General features: G+C 35.2%; 1 protein-coding gene across 4 annotated transcripts; it reads left to right on the top strand.

Moving 5' to 3' along the window:
* The first annotated feature begins 1,735 nt into the window (after positions 1-1,735).
* LOC129290830 (regulator of telomere elongation helicase 1 homolog) lies at positions 1,736-24,600 on the top strand. Of its 4 annotated transcripts, none has more exons than XM_054927843.1 (24): positions 1,758-1,946; positions 2,511-2,767; positions 3,295-3,452; positions 3,592-3,673; positions 3,828-3,975; positions 4,296-4,452; positions 4,751-5,034; positions 5,188-5,233; positions 5,872-5,961; positions 8,744-8,885; positions 8,972-9,126; positions 11,069-11,160; positions 11,237-11,335; positions 11,431-11,499; positions 12,795-12,881; positions 13,856-13,915; positions 13,996-14,111; positions 15,184-15,241; positions 15,311-15,416; positions 22,097-22,167; positions 22,270-22,618; positions 22,713-22,873; positions 23,648-23,793; positions 23,949-24,600. In XM_054927843.1, the coding sequence occupies exons 1-24, from the start codon at positions 1,845-1,847 to the stop codon at positions 24,013-24,015; spliced, it is 3,102 nt and encodes a 1,033-aa protein (XP_054783818.1). In that variant the 5' UTR covers positions 1,758-1,844; the 3' UTR covers positions 24,016-24,600. The 4 variants fall into 4 exon arrangements, with proteins under 4 accessions (XP_054783822.1, XP_054783818.1, XP_054783821.1 ...); XM_054927844.1 differs by lacking the exon at positions 1,758-1,946 and adding an exon at positions 1,966-2,190; XM_054927846.1 differs by lacking the exon at positions 5,872-5,961 and having other exon boundaries at positions 1,760-1,946.
* The last annotated feature ends 732 nt before the right edge of the window (positions 24,601-25,332 follow it).

Genomic DNA, 25,332 nt, shown 5'->3' with positions numbered 1-25,332 from the left:
CACCATTTTGCAAAATTATTGAAATTCTTACGATACATACACTCATAAAACCTTATTGACAAGAAATCATTGTACTCCACTAAATAAAATCATTGGACTCCCATGTTAATTAATCACTGAACTCATCAACCTCACGTTTTTTTTTGAACTTCATAAATTTTGATTCCATTGTAACATATATATCTCAAGTCATTGAACTCACATTGTTCAAATTCACTGAACTTTATATTTTTAAAATCATTATATCTCACACTTCAACAATCATTGAACTCTAAAGTTTCAAAATCATTGCACGACATTAAATCACCATTTCATAGTGGGCTTTTCAAATACAACAAGCCACATTTGCATTATAATCAAATCTCACACAATTCAATTATCAAATAGCAATCAACAAACCAATTAACACACAACAAAGTATAAGATAAAATTCTTTTGGTTACCTTAAATCTTCGAGAGGTTAAAGGTTTCATCCCTCAAATACTCACTTTTAAAGCTTCCAAAAAGCTTGAATGGTGCCATGAATAGTCACTCTACAGTAATTTACAATGCAACTCATCAATATCCACATCTGGGCTAATTTTCACTAACAATTCAATACTTCTCAATACTTAAGAATCATTATTGACTCGCATAAAAGTACTCATAGGTTTACTAGCTTCCTTTAATCCTCATTAATATCATTAAGCTCTCTAATGGTCATTAATGGGACTATATTACCGCAACTAACACATTAATGAGAATTTTTGAGCATTTAATACCTTTCAACTACCAATCATCACATCTTCATAAAATATTAAGTTTCATTAGCTCAATTTAGTCTCATTAACTCTATTTAAGTCAATGGGCTCAGACCCATAGTTTATATGAACTGAAAATCACCATTATCAACCAGGCCTAACTTTTATCATTAAAAAAATGGAAGAAGAGAGAAGGATTTAAGTAAAGAAGCTTACCCTTAATGTTTATGAGTTCTAAAATACTTTTAAAAGTCGAGTTTTTCAAGCCCTAGCACTGCTCTCTCATATTTCTTTATTCTTCCTCTGTTTTCTACTTCATTTCATGAACTTATGATAGCAGAAATGTGACCATGCGCCGCGGCAGCTTATCCGCAAGCTGCAGCGTGTAGCATAAAACCTCATCTTTTAGAATTTTTTTCTTTCATTTCTGGATGACCCAATTCTCTCTTGAACTTATGTTTAGAGTTGAAATTGAAACTAAACACGCTTGTTATGCTTCTTTGGCCACACACCTTGCTAATACACTTAATTAATCCAACTGGACTTAAGTAATCTAGTTTAAAATCAAGGATGTTACATGTGTAATTGAAAGAAGATATAGGTAACCAAAACATGCTTATCATGCAACCAAAAAAAAAAGCAAAATAGAGGAAAGTTCATGATATTTTAATTAAAGAAAGGAGAATGACTGATAGGTCTTAAGAGATTAATTAATTTAAATTAAGGCCCAAATATTAAATTTTAAGAATTTATAAGTTTGTCTTTTAATTTTATAATTTTATTGTGATGACTTTATAACTTATATTTTAAAATTTAATAAAAAATATTTATTTGTTTTTTAATTATATTAAAATATAAAAAATAAAATGTAAATTTTTAAAATTTAATTTAAATTAATTGATCCTTGACATTTCTCATTCTCCTTTGAAAAATGTTTCTACTCAAATAAGGTGTGGTTTTAAGATCACCCCTTGGCGGGAAAAATTACCCGCTTTTTATGTCAAGCTACTCTATTAGTCCATTTTAGGGTTTATTGAGCAAATCATGTACTGAAGGGGGGAAAAATCTTTCTTCCATTTGCCGGATTACAGAGGAAACGGAGAGATGCCGACGTACAAGATTCGGGGAATCAATGTAGATTTCCCATTCGAGGCCTATGATTGCCAGCTTGTTTACATGGAGAAAGTCATACAATCACTTCAGGAGGTAGGTTCTGGATGAACGTTGCCATTCCCCAATGATGGTTATTACCTGAGATTTCTTTTCCCCTTTCTATTAAATAAATTTTGGTGCTTTGTCGCACAATGGGAACGCCAAGAAGGGCCTGGAGTGGTGGTAATATATCCGTTTTTGGACCATTTGGATAATATTGTCCAATGCTAACACCTGGCATTGACGTGGTTCTTTCATACAGTGGATGTTTGTGTGTTTATTATGTGGTGCATCGCAGGTAAGCTTTGCAGTCGAATGCGCGTTTGTTTTAGAGAATTCAATCAATTAAGGGGCTCAATCAAAGGCTACAAGTTCACCCTTTTAACGATAACAATGACTCTTTCAAAATCAGTATCTTCCCTAATTATTCTATTCACATTCCGTCTTCCCTGCGTTCTACAGGATGAAGTATCACTAATATTTATTCTTTTCACATTTTCCATTCACTATTATTTGCCACAATTAAACATTAGTTACACTAAAATAGTATTTCAGGCCAAGAGAAAACATGATACTGTATTCTGGACCTTCATTACGTGTGATTTTGTTTTCTGGCAGAAATGTAATGCACTGTTGGAGAGTCCCACAGGAACTGGCAAAACCCTTTGTCTTTTATGTGCTACATTAGCTTGGCGGAAGAGTTTGGGCAGTTTCTCAACTGGTGCGAATGTTAAGACTACTCAGAGTTCTGGGGGCAACGTAGACATTTCACCTTCACAACCTGAGGCCTCAAAGCTTCCTACTATTATATATTCTTCACGCACTCACAGCCAGATCCGCCAAGTAATTCAAGAGTTGAAAAGAACATCATACAGGTCTTTATGTTCACAATGGTCTAACAGTGATGTTAAATTTCTTTGTGGACATATACTTTTGTTGATGGTGATTGCTGTAATGATCCTCACACAGGCCAGTACATGCTCAGCACAATCTGTTTTATGAGTTCACCAAAGACCAGTCTAATATTTCTTATTGGCATAATGAGTTTTGTGGTCACCCTTGGTGTTCTGTAATTGTTCATGTAGGGTGTTTAGTGTTATCAAGGAAGTATGTTCTATTCTCCAAACCTTTTCCTGGAATTAAGAACTTGTATGGCATAAACTGTTTTGCTGACATGTAAATTCAACATCATAATATCTTTGTGTAATAATTCATTTTTTTCTGTTGAATTGTTGAATGTGGTTTGGAGACGGAAACATGGATTTGTCATTTGAGAGCTATACTGTGTGCTATATTTGGTTTTTAGAAGGCTTCTTATGTGTTGATGAGCTTCAAGTTTATGTTCTCTTATCGTGATATAAAATGTGTTGGATATGAGCTCATCTATATTCATACGATGCAGGCCTAAAATGGTTGTTCTAGGATCTCGGGAGCAATTGTGCATTCATGATCAGGTGAGTCTACTTCGGGGAAGGACACAAACAAATGCTTGCCATTTACTTTGCCGAAGGCGTGGCAAGAATGGCAAGCACCGATGCAATCATAACGATCTTGTCCTTGGTAATTTCTAATTTTTATGCATTTGGATGCTTTTTATTTTAAGTAATATCGTGTCTGTGTTTGTGCATTTTAGTATGTTTTAGCACATTGACATTTAGATTTTGACTAACCTGAGATTGTAATTTTGATTTTGTTCTAGAATACTCAAAGAGAAACCCCCATCTTGGAGAAGAACCTATAGATATTGAGGATTTGGTGAACATTGGAAAAAGATTTGGGCCGTAGGTTCCTGCTGCTGTGCTTAATTTTTTTCCTGTGAAATCATAACATTTGAATTTGATTGTTTAATGCCACTTTGCTTCTTTTTCTTTCAAACAACTAAATTGTCAAGTGCTTGGACTCTCATCTGTTTCACATGGCTTGTCTTTACCTCAGGTGTCCTTACTACTTATCAAAAGAACTCCATAAGGCTGCTGATATAGTGTTTGCACCATACAACTATCTTATTAATCGCGGATATAGAAAAGTTTTGAATATTTCTTGGGATAATAGCATACTCATATTTGATGAAGCTCACAACCTGGTAAGAATATATGTTTCAAAGTTGTGACTGGGTGGTCCAGTTTTCTCCATAAATAGAACTCTGAAGTGTTTGTGCTGCTTGTATTGTTTGGTTCTCATAAAATTCAAGAGAGAATAGATAAAAAAGTCTTTGAATGTGTGAATAACTAATTTGAATAATTAACTCTGAAGATAATGGCTAATTTAAAATTTAAGCAAGTAAATATTTATCACATATTCTTACAGTCCTCTTCATTGCCGTGTTCCGCATTTTTATTTATATTTTTGTCATATGATTTGAATTTTCTCATGATTACTTGCTAACTTTCTATCTTTGTGCAGGAAAGCTTATGTGCTGATGCTGCCTCTTTTGACTTGCCTTCTTGGCTTCTAACAGCTTGCATTTCTGAGGCTCAAAGTTGTGTTGACCTTTGTATAGACAGAAGAGACAAATTGAATGATAAGTCACGGAATCCAGATGATTTTGCTATCCTTAAAGGTGAACTTGATCCTTAGAGTATGCTCTTGAAGGTTCCTATTTGTATGTAATGATATCAAGATGCATACTTTTTGTTGTTTTTGTACCGTTATAGAGGGCTAGCTATATAATCTAATGCTTGCTTATGCTTACTGGTTGTATTTGTGCTGAGGCAGGATGCTACATATATATGGCATTTCCATGTTCTAAATTTTTGTCTAAATGCTTTGAGGATTACTTGTAGTGTTTTTGCTGGGTTCTTTGTTAATATTTTATTATATTGTTGCGCTGCTTACAGTACTTTTTTCTTTTTTCGCAGCACTTCTGCTAAAACTCGAAAAGAGAATTGCTGATGTGCCTATTGAATCCAAGGAATTGGGATACACCAAACCTGGACCTTATATCTATGAATTTTTCTCTGACCTTAATATCACTCATAAGACAGCTTCTAAGCTTAAGCGTACAATTGAAGAAGCTGGGATCCTTCTTGAGGAAGATAGTCAGCAAAAGGCAAGTAGCACCAATTTCAGGCTGGACAACATAAGTGACATCATTGACATTGTTTTCAGGGATGAAGGCACTGCTCATGCAAAATACTATCGGGTGAGAGTCTGGAATGACATGAAGTTAGAGTTACACCTCGGGTGGATTTGCTTGTCTCATTGCTTCATACGTGATTGCTAATCTGGTTTGTCTAGATTTGTCTTCTTTCCACTATGATTTCTAATTTCAAAGCTGTTTTTTGGTACATAAAAGGTTCATGTGAAAGAAGTTGATGCAAAAGCTGCTGATAATGTTAAAGGTAATTTGGGACTTCTAATGGTAGATTGTAGGAACTATGATATTTAAATTCAATGCTAGAACATAGCACCTGTGATATGGATGGGATATTAATTGGTGAACTTGTTTAATTTGCCGGAGAAAAAAGCATGTGACCTCTGGTTTTGAATATTGATATATAATTGCGTACATATGACATCTGTATCTACTTACATGAGAAACTGTACCATTTAATATTTGCTTTTATAGTTGCGCAGATATGCTGGAGTCACATCCTTCTCCTTTTATATTGTTTATAAATACAAGATATTAGGTTTGTAGGAAAACTGAATAATTTCAGAAAATTTTTGAGTTGGAAATTTCTTATTTCATTTGGGACAGTAGTAGCTTTATCTGAAGGGGTGTCTGCCACAGAAGTTCAGCTAACCAGCTTCTGCCTGAAAAGGAAACAAACAAGATAAATATAGATTAGACTCATGAAATAGGAAGTGAATACACAACAACAAGCCTTATCCTGCTAGGTGGGGTCGGCTATATAGATTATACGATGCTATTGGATTATATTGTTTACTAAGTTTTTAAAAATATTGTCAACTAAGATATCTCGATCAACAGCTTCCAAAAGTGTTCTTTTTTGCCTTTTTTTACCCCTCTTAACAGAGCTCAAGATTATCCATTCTACTCTTCTCATGGGTGCCTACTGCGGTCTTCTTTGTACATGTTCAAACCATCTTATGCCCATTTTTTTTGGTATATGCTCAATTTGGATTTTATCTTTACCTGTATGTCTATGCATTCATCTTTGCTATTCTCATCTCTGCTATTCTAACTTTACTTGTATGTTTCGTTAAAGTCCAACATTCACTACAACATAGCTAATTTTATAACAATTTGATAAAACTTCTCTTTAAGCTCATTAGGTACTTTACGATTGCAGATAACTCTTTTAGTCTTTCTCCAATTAAATCATCCAGCTTGTGTCCTGTGTGCAATATTCTCATTAATTTTTTCACAATGTTGAATAATAACTCCTAAATATCTATATTTTTTTACTTAAAGTATAATTTGATATTCCAATTTCACTTTCAAATTACTAGTGACCGACCTTTTATCTAATTATAATGCAATCTATTCCGTCTTACATCTATTCAGGTGAAAACTTTTTAATTCCAATGTCTCTCCATAACTTAAGTTTACATTCAATCTTTTTTTTATCCCCACGATAAGAATTATATCATCCACGAAAAGTATGCATTTGGAGATTTCTTTTTAAATATGTTCAGTCAAAAACACCTAGGATGAGGCCAAACAAATAAGGGCTCAAATATAATCCTTGATGCAGTGTAATTTATAGGAAAGTCCTTTGTTTTACTGCTGGACATTCTTATACTAATTGTTGCCCTCTCATATATATCTTGTTTAGCTTTAATATAGGTAAGCTGGACTTCATTTCCAAAACTTTTCAAAGTACTTCTCGGTATATGGTTGTAAGCTTTTTCTAAATCAATAAAAATCATATGTAAATTTTTACCTTTGTATCAATACTTTTCCATTAATCCTCTTAGTAAATAAATTGTTTTTGTAGTTGCCCTACTTGGCATGAAGCCAAATGATTCTCAAAAATATCAATCTCCAATTTTAACTTATGCTTAATCACTCTTTCCTCACAATTTCATTATATTGACTCATGAGTTTAATCTCTTTTGTAGTTAGCATGACTTTGAATATCCTCTTTATTTTTGTAAATAAAAACTAAGATATTTCTTCTCTAATTGTCAGGTATTTTCTTGGACCACAAGATCTTATTAAATAACTTAGTTTTCCATTGTACCTCTTCTTCACTTAAATATTTTTACACTTTAATAGGGATACAATTAGGTCCATTGGCTCTATCATTTGTCATTTTCTCAAAAGTTTCTCTTATCTCACTATTGTGTATCTTTTGATAGAATGACAAATTTTGTTCTTCTTCATGAGTTACTAAATCCTCAATGTCTCTCGATTTCTTTTCTTACTCTTGGCAATCTCATAAATTTTAGAATGAGCTTCACTCATAGCCTTTTTGGTTTTCTTTTAACCATATGATACCTTCCCCAATTTTTATCATTATTGCACAAATGGATGGCTTTAAAACACTCCTTCTTATGTTTGATTTTTTCCTATACGCTATCATTTCACTGTCAAGATTTCTTATCTCTCGAATTAAAATCTTTTGACTCTCTCGAAACTTCTTTTGCAACCTTTCTTACCTTCTTAGCCACATTCTCCCACAAGTTGCTAGTACTTCCTTGGGACTCCCAAATTCCCTCGGCCAAAAGATTCTGCTTGAAAATTTCCCGCTTCTCACCTTTTAACTGCCACCACCTAATTCTTGAAGTTACCACTTGTCAATGCTTTTGATTTTTTACTTATAATACGCATATCAAGAATAATGATCCTGTGTTATGTCATTATGGCATTTGCAGGAATTGCCTTACAACTTATACAGAGTCTTCTATCTGTGTTTTTTACCAAAAGGAAATCATTCTGTGACCTTAAGGCTCTACTTTTGTCAGGGATGAGATGAGCATCCTTCTTTTTGAAATAAGTGTTTGAAATCATGCGCCAAAGAGAAATCAATAATAGATTGTCTTTCATTGTTTAGCACCCCAAAACCAAAGCCACCATGCACCCTCGCATAATGACTTGCCTCCGTCCCTACATGACCTTAAAGTCTCCTCTAATGAAGATCTTTTCACTTTGTGGTATGTGTTGAATCAACCCTTTCAAGTTTTCTCAAAATAATTCCTTAAGATTGGCCTTTGCCTCGGCTTGAGCCTTGAGGTGCTAATAATATTGACAATCTCACATGTCACGTTCAACAATCATTTTTAAAGAAATAATTCTGCCTCCAATTCTGTGAATTTTTACGACATTCTTCTTCCACCCTTTATCGACAATGATACCTACCTCATTGTGGATACTTACTTTCCCTGTATACCAAGGTTTGAAGCCTTGAATATCCTTAGCTTGTTCACCAAGCCATTTAGTTTTAAAGAAACATGAAATAGGAAGTGAATAATGATACAAAATCATTTGACTTTAGCCTATTAACCTACAACAAACCATCGAGATTCTGGCCACTGAATGTCCATGAATCATAGTCCATTAAGTAGCAAATGTCCCATATAGTTCTTCTTAAGACTTATTGGATTCCAACAAAAATGAAACAAATACCAAAGGGGAATCCCTTTTCTATAATAGTATAGGAAGACTAGAAAGTTTGATTTGGTCTTTTTATTCTCACTACATTACTTTTTTGTTTATACTTTCTGAACTATGGTTTAAAATACAATATGATAGATATAATCAAGGTTAGATGTCCCTCTTGATACTTTAGAGTTTAAACTCTTTGAACTATAACCTTGTTTTTGAAGATGCTCTTTCCATTCTATGGATATTGAAAGTTGTTTCTCATAGAACTATGTGGTGCCGCAAGTGTAAACATTCCTTCAACTTTATTTTGTTATGATTTAAAATTTTGATGTTTTAGGTAAGGCTTCAAGGGTCCTTAGTTGGTGGTGCTTTAATCCAGGAATAGCTATGGAAGTTTTTCCTAAGTTGGGCGTTGGCTCTGTTATATTAACTTCTGGCACATTATCTCCCATGGAATCTTTTGCTCAGGAGTTGAAAATGTTAGAATCATTTTTGTTAATTGTATTTTATCTGATAATATCATTATTGTCATAGTACTTAACATAGTGGATTCTTGTCATTTCAGAGATTTTCCCATTCGGCTAGAAAATCAGCATGTAATAACCCCAAATCAGATATGGGCTGGAGTTGTACCAGTTGGCCCTTCAGGGCGTACTTTTAACTCTTCCTACCGCACACGTGATTCTATAGAGTACAAGCAGGAGCTTGGTAATGCAATTGGTATGTCGCATTTTTATTTCTTATGTTGAGCTTGTTAAATTTAAGCTTTATGTGTTAATTGTCTCACCATGTTGGAAGAACCTATCTTGTTATAATAATGAGAGTAACACTTCATTGGAGTCACTATTAGTGACAGAAACATCGCATTCTTCTCATGGCTTAGTCCTGCTTTTGTATTCTAGAAGTATTTCAGATTTTGAGGTGCTTTGTAATGACTCTTCATGCCATCAAAATTTTTCATTTGTGCATGTCTATACCTAATATTGATAGTTTGCATTTGTTACTAAATTATTTCCTGGTATTTTGTGTTGTATATGGACATATTAGTTTTGGATACCAATTTATGCATCTGACTCTAAGTGCTAAAGAGAGTCATGAGTGAGTTGATTATGCCATCACTAGCTGTTGACCAAGAAAAAGGTCAGGTAGAATTTACAAGTGGTTACATATCTGTGATAGATACTGTCTACATGGCAAAAGGAGGCAAAAGAGAATCTATACTGAACACTCAAACTTACAGAGATGAATTGAATGTATTCTCAAGGTTGAATATATTTACCTGTGGGAATTTTTTTGAAGATGCATTATAAGCTGAGATGTGGATATAGGTATGGTAATCAGGATCATGAACATGATTGTAAGGTCATTCAACCTCACAATCTTGCAGCCCAGCAGCTTGTCAGATTTTGTACAAATTTCTTGGCTTCAGGATTGTGATGAAGATTGTAGAATCTTGAGATAGATTGCATAATCTTGGCCATCCAGGATGCCTTGATTTTTCTTTTTGCCACAAAATGTGGAGATGCTATTTCAAAAAAGAGGCTGAGGCTAAATTTCCTTTGCCCTGTGTCCCCCTCTTGTCATTTGAGCGTCTGGTTCTTTCTCTTTTGGTACCATTGTCCAATGGTTTTGATGGAACCTTGTGTGCTAATAAACTTAAGACAAGCAAAAAATACAGAAAAATACACAGAAAATGGGACTAAACAGAATAATGGAGCTGTATTACCAGCAAAATAAGGAACTAAAAGTACATCGTACATGAAACAACACAAAATACAACCCAATACAGCAACAAAAACATAAGTTGCACATGAACAAATGATGAAGAAAGATATCTTCCTCCATGCCAATCTGGCATTTGAGAGGCCAGAGCTCTCCTCAGCACTCACAATTTTCAAAATACTCCACACCCTCTCTCTAGGCAAAGAGGAAGATTTAAAGACCCAAAAAGTGACTCTAGCACAGCCCTTACCCCTAGAAGACCCTTAACCATCACTGGGAATCTAGCTTATCACTAGGCCATCAATTACCTTCTTTTCCCCCCTCATGACCAAGATCCGGAGGGCAAACATATGAACCAACAATAATGTTATCTTTTAAGCTCTTGCCTTCCTTGATTTCCTCTTGTAAGTCTTAGTAAAATCATGAGCTCTATCAAGTTTCTCCTTGCTTGTCGGGCTTGGTTCTTTCTTGTTTGTGCCTGCTAGAGCTGGATGGTTTTCAGTTCTGATGTGAGTTTATTTTCAGAAGAGAAAGTGAAGGCTAGCCATGGGTGCTAAATGTCTTCTCATGGAATGGAGACTACTTTGTTTTTCAATCTTGTGGTCATCCTGCCCAGATTTACTGTGCCATCGGTATCAGACAACATGGGATCTCAAAGGATTGCTTAAACTCCACCCCCAAAATTGTATAAAATATATTATTGACACGGTGTCTTTTTGTGATTATGTTGTTTGATGGTTTTATGAGTATTTTTGATAGTTTTATACTTGTCTAAAATTTTTATTCATGGTATGATCTTGGATTTGATTGTGTTTAGATTTATTTAGTCCCTTGTCCGTCCTTTATAAGAATTTGATTTTGATTACCTTGTGTATGAGCATGAGAAGCCTGATGATTAGTACTGATTGTTCATATTCTCATCATGGTGTTTGTGTTTTAGTCAATTTGGCTCGAATCGTTCCTGATGGACTTCTTGTATTCTTCCCTTCTTATTACCTTTTGGACCAATGCATTGAGTGCTGGAAAAACATGGTAAGACTAAAAGCACTAATGAAGTTTCAAAATCTTTTTGCTCTCAACTCATGTCGCATTCTGTTTTTCTTTTCAGAATAACGGAAATTCAACATCTATATGGGAGAGAATTTGCAAACATAAGAAACCTGTCATAGAACCCAGGCAATCTTCCTTGTTTTCCCTATCAATTGAGGTAACAACTATGTGTAAAAAAGTGAAAACCATTCTTCCACAATTAATATTTAAATACATCTTTCTAAAGATGAAGCTAAAGGACCTTTTGGCCAGGACTACATATCAAAGCTGAAAGACACCTCTGCATCTGGAGCTGTATTTTTTGCTGTTTGTCGTGGCAAGGTATCTCTAGATGCTGAATATCGAGGAAAAATATTAGTGTGCTAGACTTGTATTATGTTTAGATTGATAAAAATTGCAATGTGTTTGGTTTTAAATTTGACTTTTGAACTGACAGATTTAGTCTTCATAGCAAGTCCATGAAGATATAATTTGGAGGTCCTGAATTTGAAACCTCCAAATTGCTTGAGCTGACATATAAGAAGCTTTCCAAGCCTCTTAAGTCTTAATTGCTTGAACCGACTGAATATTGCAAGCAACCCTTTGTAGATTACCTGAGACGATGACCAACTGGTGGTGGTTTGTGGAATTTTATTAATCCTTGAAATTAGTAGAAATCTCTTGATTTAGGTACCTATACGTCATTGGAGTTTTTCTGAATACCCTGTATTGATGTACAGAAAAATAGGATTTAGTTGCAAGAGATGCAAGAACAAACCATTCATTTTTTTTTCTGGCTAAATGTCTACTTCATGTACTATAGGCTGGAAGTGCTGAATATATAAAATTCTCGAGTTTATGGTTGGGAAGAAACAAAAACAAAAATATTGTATGCGTTGTTCATTTTTTATTATTTTTAATCTCTTTGCATGTGCAATCTAGGATTATTAGGAGGATGTTAAGTAGTTGCTTTCTTTCTTTCCTTCTCATTTCAACAATGGTTAAAAGTCCAGTTTCTTCTCTGTACAAATCTAATTCTCAATGCATCTTAATTTTTGGAAAAATACTTGAATATTGTGAATGGATTCCTTTATCATAGTCCATCAACATAAGAATAACAATTCTCATCTCATTAAGTGAAGTTAGTGATAATTGCATGATACTATTGGACTCTATCAATAACCAACTTTTTAGACACATGATTCACCAATAGATCCCCTTCAATAGCTTCTTTAAGTATCCTTTATGTTATATCAATCTTTATGACATGAATCATTTATCATAGATCAAATTGCAAATTATCCTCCTTAGTATTTACAAGACACCTATTGCAGAATTCCATTCTGAGCAAGGCATGCATCTTGTGATGTATAAGTCCTCACAATCTTGCATCTCATATATATAGTTCTAAGTTGTTGTGCTGCCATATATCATGAACATCATAGATGCTATAAGGGATCTGGAGATTAATGGTGAAAACTTCAGTTCTTTTAATTCTGGTAAAAGAAAAGGAAAGAAATGCCCAATATGTACTACTTGTATATACTATCAAGCTATTTGATTAGCACGTCTTGGTTGGGTACTTTTAATGTTCATTTATGCTAGCAGATAGAAGTTAATAGCTGTTGATTATACAGGTAAGTGAAGGATTAGATTTTGCAGACCATGCTGGAAGAGCTGTGATGATAATTGGTATGCCATTTGCCACAAGTAAGGATCCTAAGGTTTGTTTTTTTTTTAACCTTGCCTTTATTATTGTTGAGACTTGTTGTCCTAAAAGTTTCTGTTTTTGAATTTGCTAACTTTTTGTATGGCCTTAAGCTTGGGCTCTAACAATATAGCTTAAGTTATTTTGTTATGATTGCCACAAGCTTATATGCCATTCATTTTTTGTATCATTTTTAGAAGTGGTTTGTATATCTTTCTGGTTTATTGTAACATTGTCCCTCAAATTTAACTTGACTTACCTTTTTTGGAGTCGAATTATTATTTGAGTCTTAGTGGCCTCAGGTCACAACTTCCATTTTTCTTCGTGGCCGAAGTTTGTACTGGTGAACCTTTGAGGACTCAGGTCTCAATTTTTTCTAGGGGAATTGAATCTTGGGTTAGTTTGGCCTTTTTTTTGGGATCCCTTGCTAACCTTTTTACGAGCTTGTGCTCTGGCTCTTCCATTTCTTCAGCTATAATGGACATCGTACAAAGATGGTGGAGAGGGATTTCTTTTTCATCATTGTAAGCCATTGAGGCCAAAGGTTGGAGGTTCAAACTACACTTACTCTTTTCAGTTGGAGTAAATACTTGTTCTTCATTAGTTGAAATAGTAGCTAACATTGCAATTTATGAGGCCACAATATCTGCTAGCAGACCATCTCAATTGGTCCAGTTTGGCTGTTCAACCAGTTCTTTCTACTCTGGCTACTGGGGGTTGAGCTGAACCAGAACCTGGATTAGTTCCAGGTTCTTCTCGTCAACTGTGTCAGTTGAGGGTAGTTTTAAGATCAGTGCTTTACTCATGACATTATGCTTCCAGACCTGCTGAAAATAAAGTTCTGAGCCTCAGCTTTTATTTTCAAAATTTCAAACTTGGAAATGCATATGACAGTCATTTCTAATTTATAGAAATCAATACTCTTTTTTTTTTGGCTAACTTGTCAAATTCAATAATTGCAAAAGTGTACTTGAATTAAATAACATGCAGATTCGTTTAAAGAGAGAATATTTGGATCAACAATCTCAAACCCAAGGAGACTTGTGTAAGGTAATGCTCGTATCAATTGATATATATCATAATCTTTCTCCCCTTGTAGTTTGTATCACATATGCTCATATGTTGATCAGGTTTTAACTGGAGAAGAGTGGTATAATCAGCAAGCTTCACGTGCAGTGAATCAGGCCGTTGGACGTGTAATTCGTCACCGCCATGACTATGGAGCAATTATCCTTTGTGATGAAAGGTTTTTGCCATTTTTCTAATTTAAATTTCTCTAGAACTCATATCTAGGCACTAAATTACTTCATCACCACCATGATTATTATGTTTGATCTCTTGAGGTGTTTTATTTGAACAAAAAGAATCTAATTCCATTTTCTACTTTTTCTTGAGTGTCAACGGGTTGACATTCTAACATACTGATTTCTTCCAAAATATCTGCCTCATACTTTCTTTGAGATCACCGTAGTCTCTCTTTGAGAATGGACAAGTAGTATAGCTCGCCTAAATCATTGGTCTGAAAATGGTCGAGTAGGTGCAGTTTCAATTGAGACATTTCTTCTTAACCATTGCTAGTGATGACGATGTTATCCATGTAGAACCATATAGACACAGAAATTAGGATTTTGGTGCATGCAGAATGCATAGTGTGAGGGTCATCTGAACTTCAGTTGACAGCAAACAACTTGTTGACGGTGTTTGAGGATAATGGCGGGGCTGGTCTCCAAGATAAGTGATGCACAGTAGTTTCGAATGAGGCACAACCACTAGAAGCGTTTTAGGGCAAGGTAAATAGGGAAAAGGGAGGGATTAGTGATTGCAGTGATGCACAATCACTGGAGGTTCTAATACCATGAAAAAAAAAGGAGAGAAAGAATAATGAACAGAAGGAAAGCAAGAATAGAATGAGAATTGTAGTTAGTGAGTACTGATCAGAATGAGCCCCTTTTTATATTAAGGATACAAGACAATATTTGAATGACTAATAATTACATGATAACCTCTATAGTCTCCTAATCATTTACAATATTATAATCAATTCTAATTATTTATAATAATCAATCATAATCACCGATAAATCTTTGACATAATTAACATCCTATTTAATTGATTTAATCTGTTCTTATTAAATTGTTATAAATTCATGGTTGATTGTAGGTCTAACAAACTGAGTGCGAGGGAATTTTGTATTCTTGGAATACTGTAGTCTTGTTTATTTTCTTTCTAAAATCTATAACCTTTTTATGGTTTAACCATTCTGGTTTTTAGCTTCACTTATGCTTTTCTATGTTGTACTGATTGGTCTTTACTTATAGGTTTGCGCATCCACATCGTCAATCTCAGGTCTCACGTTGGATACAGCCGCACATCAAGGTGCAATACTTTTTCTAATGGAGTTATATTTTGGATACAAAGTTCTCATACTCACTTATATTCTTGCAGTGTTTCTCAAAATTTGGAGAAATAGTTTTTACTTTAACTAGATTTTTCCGTGATGGAGGAAGTCGCGGCCCTACAAAGCTGTCATTGTTAGAAGCTGAAAATAGTGGTCAGTATGGTCTGGCATTGTGTTCTTTATCTTTTCCATAGTCTCTCCGTCCCACAATTTTCGGTCATTGCATTATGGAAAAAGTTGGTCTTTTCTTTTTTCAAGTAAGCTGTAATCAAGAAGTGTATGTGATGTAGAACTAGAAGGGGAAGTGGGAGGGGGAGAGTGATACACGTAGAAATAGAATAAAAAAGTAAAGGATATACTGATATTTGATTTCACAAGACACCTCAATATATCTGTGCTGCCCCTATTTATAAAGTTATTACACGAAATTCCTAAATTACCCTCTCCCTCCTGTTTCCCTAATTACCCCTCTAATCCTGGTATATCAATACTAAAATGGACAAGAACTTCCCCCACTTAACACTAGGCTGCAATTGCTAAGACTTGTAAAATCAATTTGACAATATCAATGAATATTCGAAGACCCATAATTGTGGCAGAATTCCTTCAATCCAGAAGACCACTATGACACTCCACTCAGGCCCATAGGACACCCTTTGCGGAGATGTCACGAAAGCATGCCCCACATCCGTCCAAAATATCTTGGACTCCTATATGCTTGAGAATCCCAAACCTCATCCAGATAAAATGACATAACGCCACTGTTGTTAAGCCAATTTTTGATAGGGTCCTGCTTGCTGCCATGTGAAACACACACTAGCCACACTGGTAGCAAACCTTCATGAACGCACACAATGGGAAAAGGTTCATTACACCACCAAAACACCTATCAAAGGCATGTAAAATGAGATGTGTTAAGGCCTATTTATAGAGCCTTGACACTAATCCTAGAATTCAATGCCAATCTTCTAGAATAATTTAAAAATCTAAACAAGTTATATTTATGAGAAAGATTACTGAAATAAAAGAAATATAACAAAACTATTTTCCAAATCTTAAATTATCTTCAAATCTCCCATTTATTGTCAAATCTTCAAATATTTTTCACGTTGAAATATGAATTTTCCTTATATATTGACCAATTCTGAATACTTTAGGAATCAAAGCAATACTCCTTTTTTCTATATTATTGAGCGAAGAAGAAGATAGGCAATATAAGGACAATGGTGAGAGAGAATCATGCCACCAAATCCTCGATCACAATTAGGGAGATAATTAGAAAATAAAAGACAATAAAAGAGAATTAATGATCCCATATAATCAGGGATTTATTCGCTACATAGACATAGAGACTAGGGTTTCCTAGAATGGGCCCAAGTTAATAGGCCAAGCTTATCTGACACTACCCCTCAAGCTGGCAAATATATGTCAAGCATTCCCAGCTTGCTTGTCAATTCATCAAATTTGGTTCTTCCAAGAGACTTGGTGAGCACATTTGCAACTTGAGCTGTTGTATTGATGTAGCTTATATTAATAATTCCTTCTTCAATCTTCTCTCTTATGAAATGTCAGTCTATCTCCACATGCTTTGTTCTATCATGATGCACTGGGTTATTGACCATTTGCATTGCTGACTTGCTATCATACCATAATTTAGTTGGAAGCTGATATTCTACTTTCAATTCCTTGAGCACCCTCATTAGCCAGATTCCTTCACAAACTCCATGAGCTAATGCTCTAGCTTTGGCTTCTGCACTATTTCTAGAAACAAATGAGTGTTTTTTGCTTCTCCAAGTGACTAAGTTACCCCATAAGAAAGTAAAATATCCTCTGGTAGACCTTCTATTTTTTAAGTCTTTTCCATGATCAACATCCGTATAAATCTCAATTCCTCTTGATCTGTCCTTTTTGAAGAACATTCCCCTTCCTGGATTCATTTTTAACTGGTTCAGAATCCGTAGACTGCTTCCATGTGTTCTTCTTGAGGATTGCTAGTAAATTGACTTACCACACTGACTAGGTAACTTATATTTGGTCTTGCATGGGCAAGGTATATCAACTTGCCCACCAACCTTTGATATCTTTCTTTGTTCATTGGAACGCCATCTTCCTTTATCTCAAGCTTTAACCCTTCTTCCATTAGAGTGGCAGCTGGCTCTGCACTAAGCCTTCCTGTTTCTTTTAGTAGATCTAAGGTGTATTTTCTTTGAGACACAAGAATACCCTTTTTTGATCTTGCCACTTCCAATCCAAGGAAATATCTCATTTTTGCCATGTCTTTCACTTCAAATTCTTGTGCAAGTGATCCCTTGATCTTTTGAATGTGCTCAAGGATATCCCCTGTCAAGACTATGTCATCTACATACACAATTAGCATTGTCATTCTGTTTGCAAAATGCTTGAAAATAGTATATGGTCAGCTTGGCCTTGTACAAATCCTAGTTTTATTAAAAAATGAGTAAATTTGTTGAACCAAGCTCTAGGGGATTGCTTAAGCTCATAGAGACTTGTAGAGTCTACACATAATTTGACCCATACTCCTTCAATCCTTGAGGAACATCAATATATACTTCTTCCTCCAAGTCCCCATTTAGGAAGGCATTTTTCACATCTAATTGATATAATGGCCATTCCAGATTTACAGCAATAGGAGCAAATGTCTCCTCATAGTCAATCCCATAAGTCTAAGTAAAGTCTCTAGCCGCCAATCTTGCTTTGTATTTGTTTATGCTTCCATCAGGGTTGTATTTCTTAGTAAAAATCCATCTGCACCCAACTGTTGACTTTCCGTGAGGTAGTCTAGTCAATTTCTAGGTCTGATTTTTCTCAAGTGCTCTAAGCTCGTTTATTGCTTCTCTCCATTTGGGGTCCATCACGACTTCATATGATGCTGGAATTTTCTCATCAGAAATACTTGCCAAAAAGCTTTTATAATCAGTTGAAAGATGGCTACAAGAAACAAAATTACTTATGGGATGCTTTGTACATGGACATATCCCTTTACGAATAGTAATAGGCCAACTCAAGTCATCAGGAATGGGGCGTGGTTCAGATTGTTGGTTCTGCCTTGGAACTTCAAGGGTCCTTCCACCTTCCATTTGCTGTTGTTGACTTTCATTTCTCAGCTCTTCTCCGATTTGTTGATTAGTTTCCCTGGCTACTTTAGAATTTTCACTGTGATTATTGTTTAAGGATGTAAAAACGGGTTCAGGTTCCGTTGCAAGCTCTTGCATGGGGGCTGAAACATAATCAGGTTCATGTTGGTCAGAATTAGGTGAAGAATCAGGTTCAGGTTGGCCAGAAGAATTAGGTGAAGAAGGGTAAATAGGAGACATGAGTATAGCATTTTTATTTATATTCTTATCTGTATCATCATCTAAAAAATTCAATCCCCCATAATACTCCCCCTGAATTGAATTTTTGGGATAAAAAGAGAGATTTTCATTAAAAGTAACATCCATAGAGAAACATTTTTTTAAGAATAGGAGAATAGCACTTATACCTCTTCTGAATTGGAGAGTATCCTACAAAAATACATTTGAAGGATTGAGGATCAAGCTTACTTTCATGATGGTTGTGCACAAAAGCTACACAACCAAACACTTTTTGTGAAATGGACGAAACAAGTTGATGATTAGGATAGAATTTGGACAACATTTGTATGGACTTCTGAAAATCTAAGGTTTTTGAGGGTAAACGATTTGAAAGATATGCAGCAATCATAACAGCCTCCCGCTAAAACATTTTTGGCACATTATGTGTTGTCAAAAGTGCCCTAGCTATTTCAAGAAGTTGTCTATTTTTCCTTTCTACTATTCCGTTTTGTTGAGGAGTATTGACACAACTAGTTTGATAAATTATCCCATTTGTGTTCAAATATTGAGCAAACTGAGAACTGAGGTTCTCTTTCCCATTATCACTTCTAAGAATCTTGATGGATGTTTGGAATTGATTTTTTATCATTTGATGATAATTTTTGAAAATCTCAAACATATCAGATTTATTTTTCAGAAAAAAATACCCATGTCAAGTGTGTGTGATCATCAATGAAGGTTAAAAAGGAATGGGCTTTCAATAGGTTTGGAGTGTTTGATGGCCCCCATATATCTCTATGGATTAATGAGAAAGGTTGGGATGGCCTGTATGGTTGGAATATGTAAGAATTTCTTGTGTGTTTGGCTAATTGGCACATGTCACAGTGAAAAGAAATATTCTTTTTATTCATAACATTGGGAAACATCTTCAACATGTAATCAAGACTAGGATGTCCTAATGTATAATGCATTAACATCAAATCTTTATTAGAGGTAATTGCTAAGAACACCTTCTTTGTCACAGACTTGTTGCTTTCCAGATAATATAGATCCTCGAGTTCCTTGGCATTGCCAATCGTCCTCCTTGAATCCAATTCTTGAAAAATTCCAGTAGCAACCATGTTAACACAACATTTTAGGGCCTTTGTTATCTTAATTACAGATAACAAATTGCATTTCAAGTCTGGTGCATATGAAACATCAACCAAAACAATCTCATTTGTAACATGAACAGTACCAATACCCACAACTATGGTGCATGTACCATCTGCCGCCTTTATATTAAGCCCACTACAAGGTTGTATTTCATTGAATAAGGTTAAATTATCAATCATATGATCAGTAGCACTTGAATCCATAATCCATGAGTCTGTATTGGTACCTCTAGCCTTAAGAGCTTGAACATATTTATCTGTTTGGGCAAAATTACCCATATGTGCATTGCGTTCAGGCTGTGTTTTGCAAGGAGATTCCTCAAGCTTTCAACTTCTGCTGCACTTAAGTTGCAAAGTTCAGATTCATGTTGCTCCTCATTTGTGGCTGTAGAGCCTCTATGATCAGACCTGGGCTTGTTTTTGTTGTAGTTGGTGGGTTTCCCGTGAATCTTCCAGCATGTTTCTTGGGTATGTCCACTCCTGTTACAATAGTCACACCATCCTTTGTTTAGTTTTCATCCTCTACTATCAGCCGGAGCCCCTCTTGCAGCAAGGGCTGATGGTTCAAGATTCATTGCGACTCCCTGGGCTAGGAATTTTCTGCTTTCTTCAAATTTGACAGTGTTGAAGGCTTCTCTAAGTGTTGGTCTGGTACCCATAATTCTACTCCTGCCTTCAAACTTTGAATTAACCCTGACTAGAAATTCATACATTCTTTCTCTGTCTTGGAGTTTCTTATATAAGGCTTGATCTGTAGCACATGACTGTTCTTGATTGTCATACAAATCAATTTGTTGCCAAATCTTTTGCAGTGTTGAGTAGTACTGCACAACCTTCAGATCACCCTACTTGAGATCTTTAATCATCCCCTTTAGTTGAAACAAGGCTGCTGTATTTTCTATAGATGAATGTGTCTTTGGCTGTATCCCAGATTTCCTTGGCTGATTTAGCAAGAAGATATTCCTCGCTAATTTCCAGACTCATGGAGTTGATAAGCCATGACATAACCATAGAGTTTTCAGCATATCAAGTAGCAAATTTTGGATAAGTTGTTTCTGGTTTCACAACTTTTCCTGTTAGATACTTCTTTTTCCCTTTCTTTTGAACATAGAAGAGAATACTTTGGGACCACTGCAAGTAATTATAGCGTCATTGACTAGATTCTGTCCAGATGCAGAATCGGCCTTTTGGCCTCCTGAAGAACTTTCACCAAGCGACAAATTCTGGGGATCATCCACACCCCATGGAAGGCACCGAAGGTGCCAAAGTTGACAGATTTTTGAGCCATCTGATCATAAGGCTCTGATACCATTAGCAATTCTGAATATTTTAGGAATCAGAGCAATACTCTGTTTTTCTACATTATTGAGCGAAGAAGAAGACAGGCAATATAAGGACAATGGTGAAAGAGAATCATGCCACCAAATCCTCGATCACAATCAGAGAGATAATCAAAAAATAAAAGACAATGAAAGAATACTAATAATACCATATGATCAGGGATTTATTCGCTACATAGAAATAGAGACCAGGGTTTCCTAGAATGGGCCCAAGTTAATGGGCCAAGCTTATCTGGCATATATAAAATGGATATATGGACTGCTATTTTTACAGCCGTTATTCAATAAACCTCCAGTTACAGGTAGAAAAGAATTGGTGGGTGCACATTCCATGCTCATCAAGAGGTGATCATCTCAAATTTGGACCATACAGATTGAATTTGGATGGTCTAGATTTGATTGTTATGTTTCTATTTTTTTTTTAAATTTTAATAGGTGCATGATCTTAAACAAAGATAATTTCTGAGCTGTCATATTTTCAAAAATAAAAAATAAAAAATTATCATTTGAAAATTACAAATTAAAAACTTCAATTCAAACTGTCCAAATAATTTAGTAGTCCAGATCTAATGAGCACATAGTGCTCGTCACTATGATGAGCATCCAATGTGAACCCAAGGGATAGTGTGTCATGTAGATTGTGCTGTTTGTTGGACGATGCCAAATGTAAGGTAGACAAAGGTTTAGCCTGACTCTGAAAAAAGTTAATCATGAAAATGAAATATTGATGCTGCCACTGGTTCTAATGGTGAATTAGTTTGGCAACCTATTCGATGGAATATAGTTTAATTTCACCGATAGTTAGTGATAGAAAGTAATAATTTCATAGATAATTAGTGATAGAAAATACGGTGTTGACTTTTGAGTTGCAAGTCACTTACTGTCATTTATCTAAAAGCAGACTTCTGATTCCATTTCTGCAGTCTCCATGATTAATGAAATCTAAATCTCTAGCAAAAGAGCCGTCTTTCTTTGCTTTCTTTATTTTGAACTTTGATTGAAATAGACAATCCATCCTTATACAGGGAATTTCACAGAGAAGTCATCAGAGCAATGCCCGGACAAATTTTGCCTGGAAAAACTTGTCTCTCCTCCTGTAAATTCTTGATTGTGCATTGTGAATACACTCATCTTTATTTGAAATTACTGATTGCCATTATTATGTTTCTCTTCAGCTTCTTAATGATTGTGTATGCAGACTATGTCATTGACTCAAAAATCCTCTTCGAAAATATTGCCTTCAGTTGGTGCTAAAGAAGGCTGTGTTCCGAATCTTGGGGAAATCATGCCTGCTAATCGTGCTTCTCTGGCTTTTAACGATTGCAAGATTATAAGCTATAAGAATTCGAGGGACATATGTAATGATGTTCCACATGGGAGGGAGATTCCGTCGGGAGTTGATGAAGTAATTGATTTGACTGGTGGTGCTCAACATGCCAGCAGAGTAAAGGATATACAGACAGCACCTTCTGCCAAGAAGCGTAGATTTATAAGTGGAGAGTATGACTTGATGCAACGTGGTGAATGTTCCGATGAGCATACACTTGGTAATAATATGTGTGTATATGTGTTATATAAATCAGATTGATCTCGTTTCACTTATTAATGAAGGTAACTGTGGGCACTTGTTTTTGTACATAGTACGCCAAAATGCTCAAAGTGGTGGGGAACTTGTACATAAAGATAATGGGGTCGCCCAAAGGAGCAGGAACGTTGAGCTCCTTACACAAGAAGACAATCGTCCTCCAGATTCTGGACCTCCTGCAGATGAGGAAACCCGGGGATCAGCATTCCTTGTTCAGGTAATGACCTTCAATGCTGGGAACACTGGTTGCCTACATGCATTGGTGGTGCGGAATATAGTATTTGGTACCTGAAGTAAATTCATGATGAATTGTTGCTATCAGGCCTGATGCAAGAGGATAAATTAGACCTGGGATTCGTTGTCAAAGAAATTTTTGGAGTGTGTATTGGCATTTGGTCTCATTTAATTATTTGATAACATATTTAAATTTTTTGATTTATTGAGATGTTATTAGTGGCAGAGTCCTGACAAGTGAAATAAATCATAATAGTATTTCGGTATTCTATATGTTGTTCTTTTAGACAATTTCGGTCCTAGGTTAAGTATTTGGACTTCGACGTTATGTTAGAGTTTTTATTCTCTTATTTAAATGATACTTTTGATTAAGGTTTTAGAGTTAGCAGAAAGTGTTATTCCTTATAGGATCAGGACTGCTTTACAGATCCACGTGGAGAAGTTTCATGGACGGCACTTATGTGATAAAATAAGCAGAGGCAAGTAAAATTGGGAGAATGACTAGACAACCATAATATTAAAGGAACATTTTTGTACTTGAAATAAATCAATACATATTACATTTGATATTTTAAGTATAATTTATAATATACTGTATAATTTATTTAAAATTAAAATTTAGGTTTGACCATAACTCAAGGCTTCGTAAATTGCTCCTTCCAGTTCAGTAGGTGTGGGTTTTGGGGGCATTGTATTTAATATTATAGGCGGGAACTCTACAATAACAAATCTTTGTTATAACGATGATGCCTTACAGGTTAAAGAGAAGCTCAGTGGTGCAGAGTATAAAGACTTTGTGAGCTATATGAAGGCTCTTAAGACCAAAGCCATGAGGATGAGTGAAGTTTTGCAATCCATATGTAGGCTGTTCTCTGGACCTGAGAGGCTACCGCTGCTTAAAAGGTATTGAGCGATGTCTTAAGTTCTGCTTATGAAGCCTTGTTCTTGTACAAGGATAGGGGGCCTCATTACCTGATGCTTTGTGTGAGAAGAAAATTGAAATTGCTGTTGTTCTGACATCACCTTCACTTGCATTTCTGCATTCTTGTTTTCAACAGGTTCAAAGATTACATTCCTGCAAAATATCATTCTTTGTATGAGCAGTATGTTGACGAAAACAACTAAAAAACTCGTGGGCTGAACGTAAGGTGAACTCTCGAGGAGAATATTTCAGCTTGAACACGGTGCTTGGCACCTCTGATTGCTTATACGATCAAGGATGTGAAAAGGGTTGAGTTTTGGTACATAAAGAGAAGCTGTAACTAGAACAGGAATGAAAATAGAGGCCATGCAAGAGGCTGTGATAGCTATTGGTTGGGGACTAAATAAGCTTTTCATGCATTGGGGTTTTCTCTGGAGATTGGCAATCCATAATTCAAGCTCCAAATTGCGGTGGCAACTTCGGAGGGTACAAGAACTATTTGGAACACCATGTAATGCGAGAGCGTTTATACCAGACCAAAAATTTTAAAGTGTTTATAAGAATGAATCTTGTGTTGATTTTGATACTGATTGAATTGGTCTGCAGAGGAAAATTATCAGTAGTGAATAATCGAGAAGGAAGACGTTAAATCCAAATATTGGTCGAGCAGTAATTTTAGTATAGAGCTGGACCATGATGATTCAGATCAAGTCCCTATGTAACCTGTCTCATTTTTTCAAACATAGATTGAACGGGGCATCTCCCGGTAGGTGGTAACATTTTATGAAGGATCTTTTGCATGTGATGAGAGAAAATCTTTCTTGAGATTTTTATAAAGAATTACACATCAACACAATAAATTATTCCCAGGTTTATAGATAACTGAGTTTTAGAGAATGACAACATAATCTCTTAAGATCAATTGTCAATGAATTTGGAAGTAATTAATTGTATTGAGAAGGATTTTAGAGTAATTCTCCCATATTTTTATGGGTATAATTTTCCAATTCTTTCTCAAGTTTTGGTTAATCAACATATTTTATAAAAGAGTTCTACCAAAGTTGCCTGTCGGAAAAATGATTTTATGTTTTTAACACAATTCACTGTTCATAAAGCCTAAGAATGATTCATTGGGCTATGTTCTTGATTTAGGGTCAATTTGTTCTAGACACAATTCAATGTTGAACAATCAATTTGACAAGAAGATGGTTGTTTGTTTAAGATTAAGAAAAAGAATGATTTTGGTAAGGCAAATATGATGCAAACATTACTTGAAAAAGTTGTGAAAGATATAATAAATTCTAATCATTTTAACTAATGAAAGTTGGGTTTAATGGAAGAGACTGTTAATCTCTTACAACGTAACAAATTGAGATTTGAATTCTTTCTAGGAGATATAGTTGTAATTAGTGCCTTACTATGTCTTGAACATGATTAAACATGCTCAAGCAAAAAAAGTTCTCATCATCTTATTAGAACACAATTTTTTTTTGGCCAATTATTAGAACACAATTAATACT

The sequence above is a fragment of the Prosopis cineraria genome, unplaced genomic scaffold (genome assembly GCF_029017545.1).
Source record: "Prosopis cineraria cultivar Desert tree isolate PC_DT_omini unplaced genomic scaffold, ASM2901754v1 PC13, whole genome shotgun sequence".
Lineage (NCBI taxonomy): Eukaryota > Viridiplantae > Streptophyta > Magnoliopsida > Fabales > Fabaceae > Prosopis > Prosopis cineraria.
This window is presented reverse-complemented; position numbering and strand designations above follow the sequence as displayed.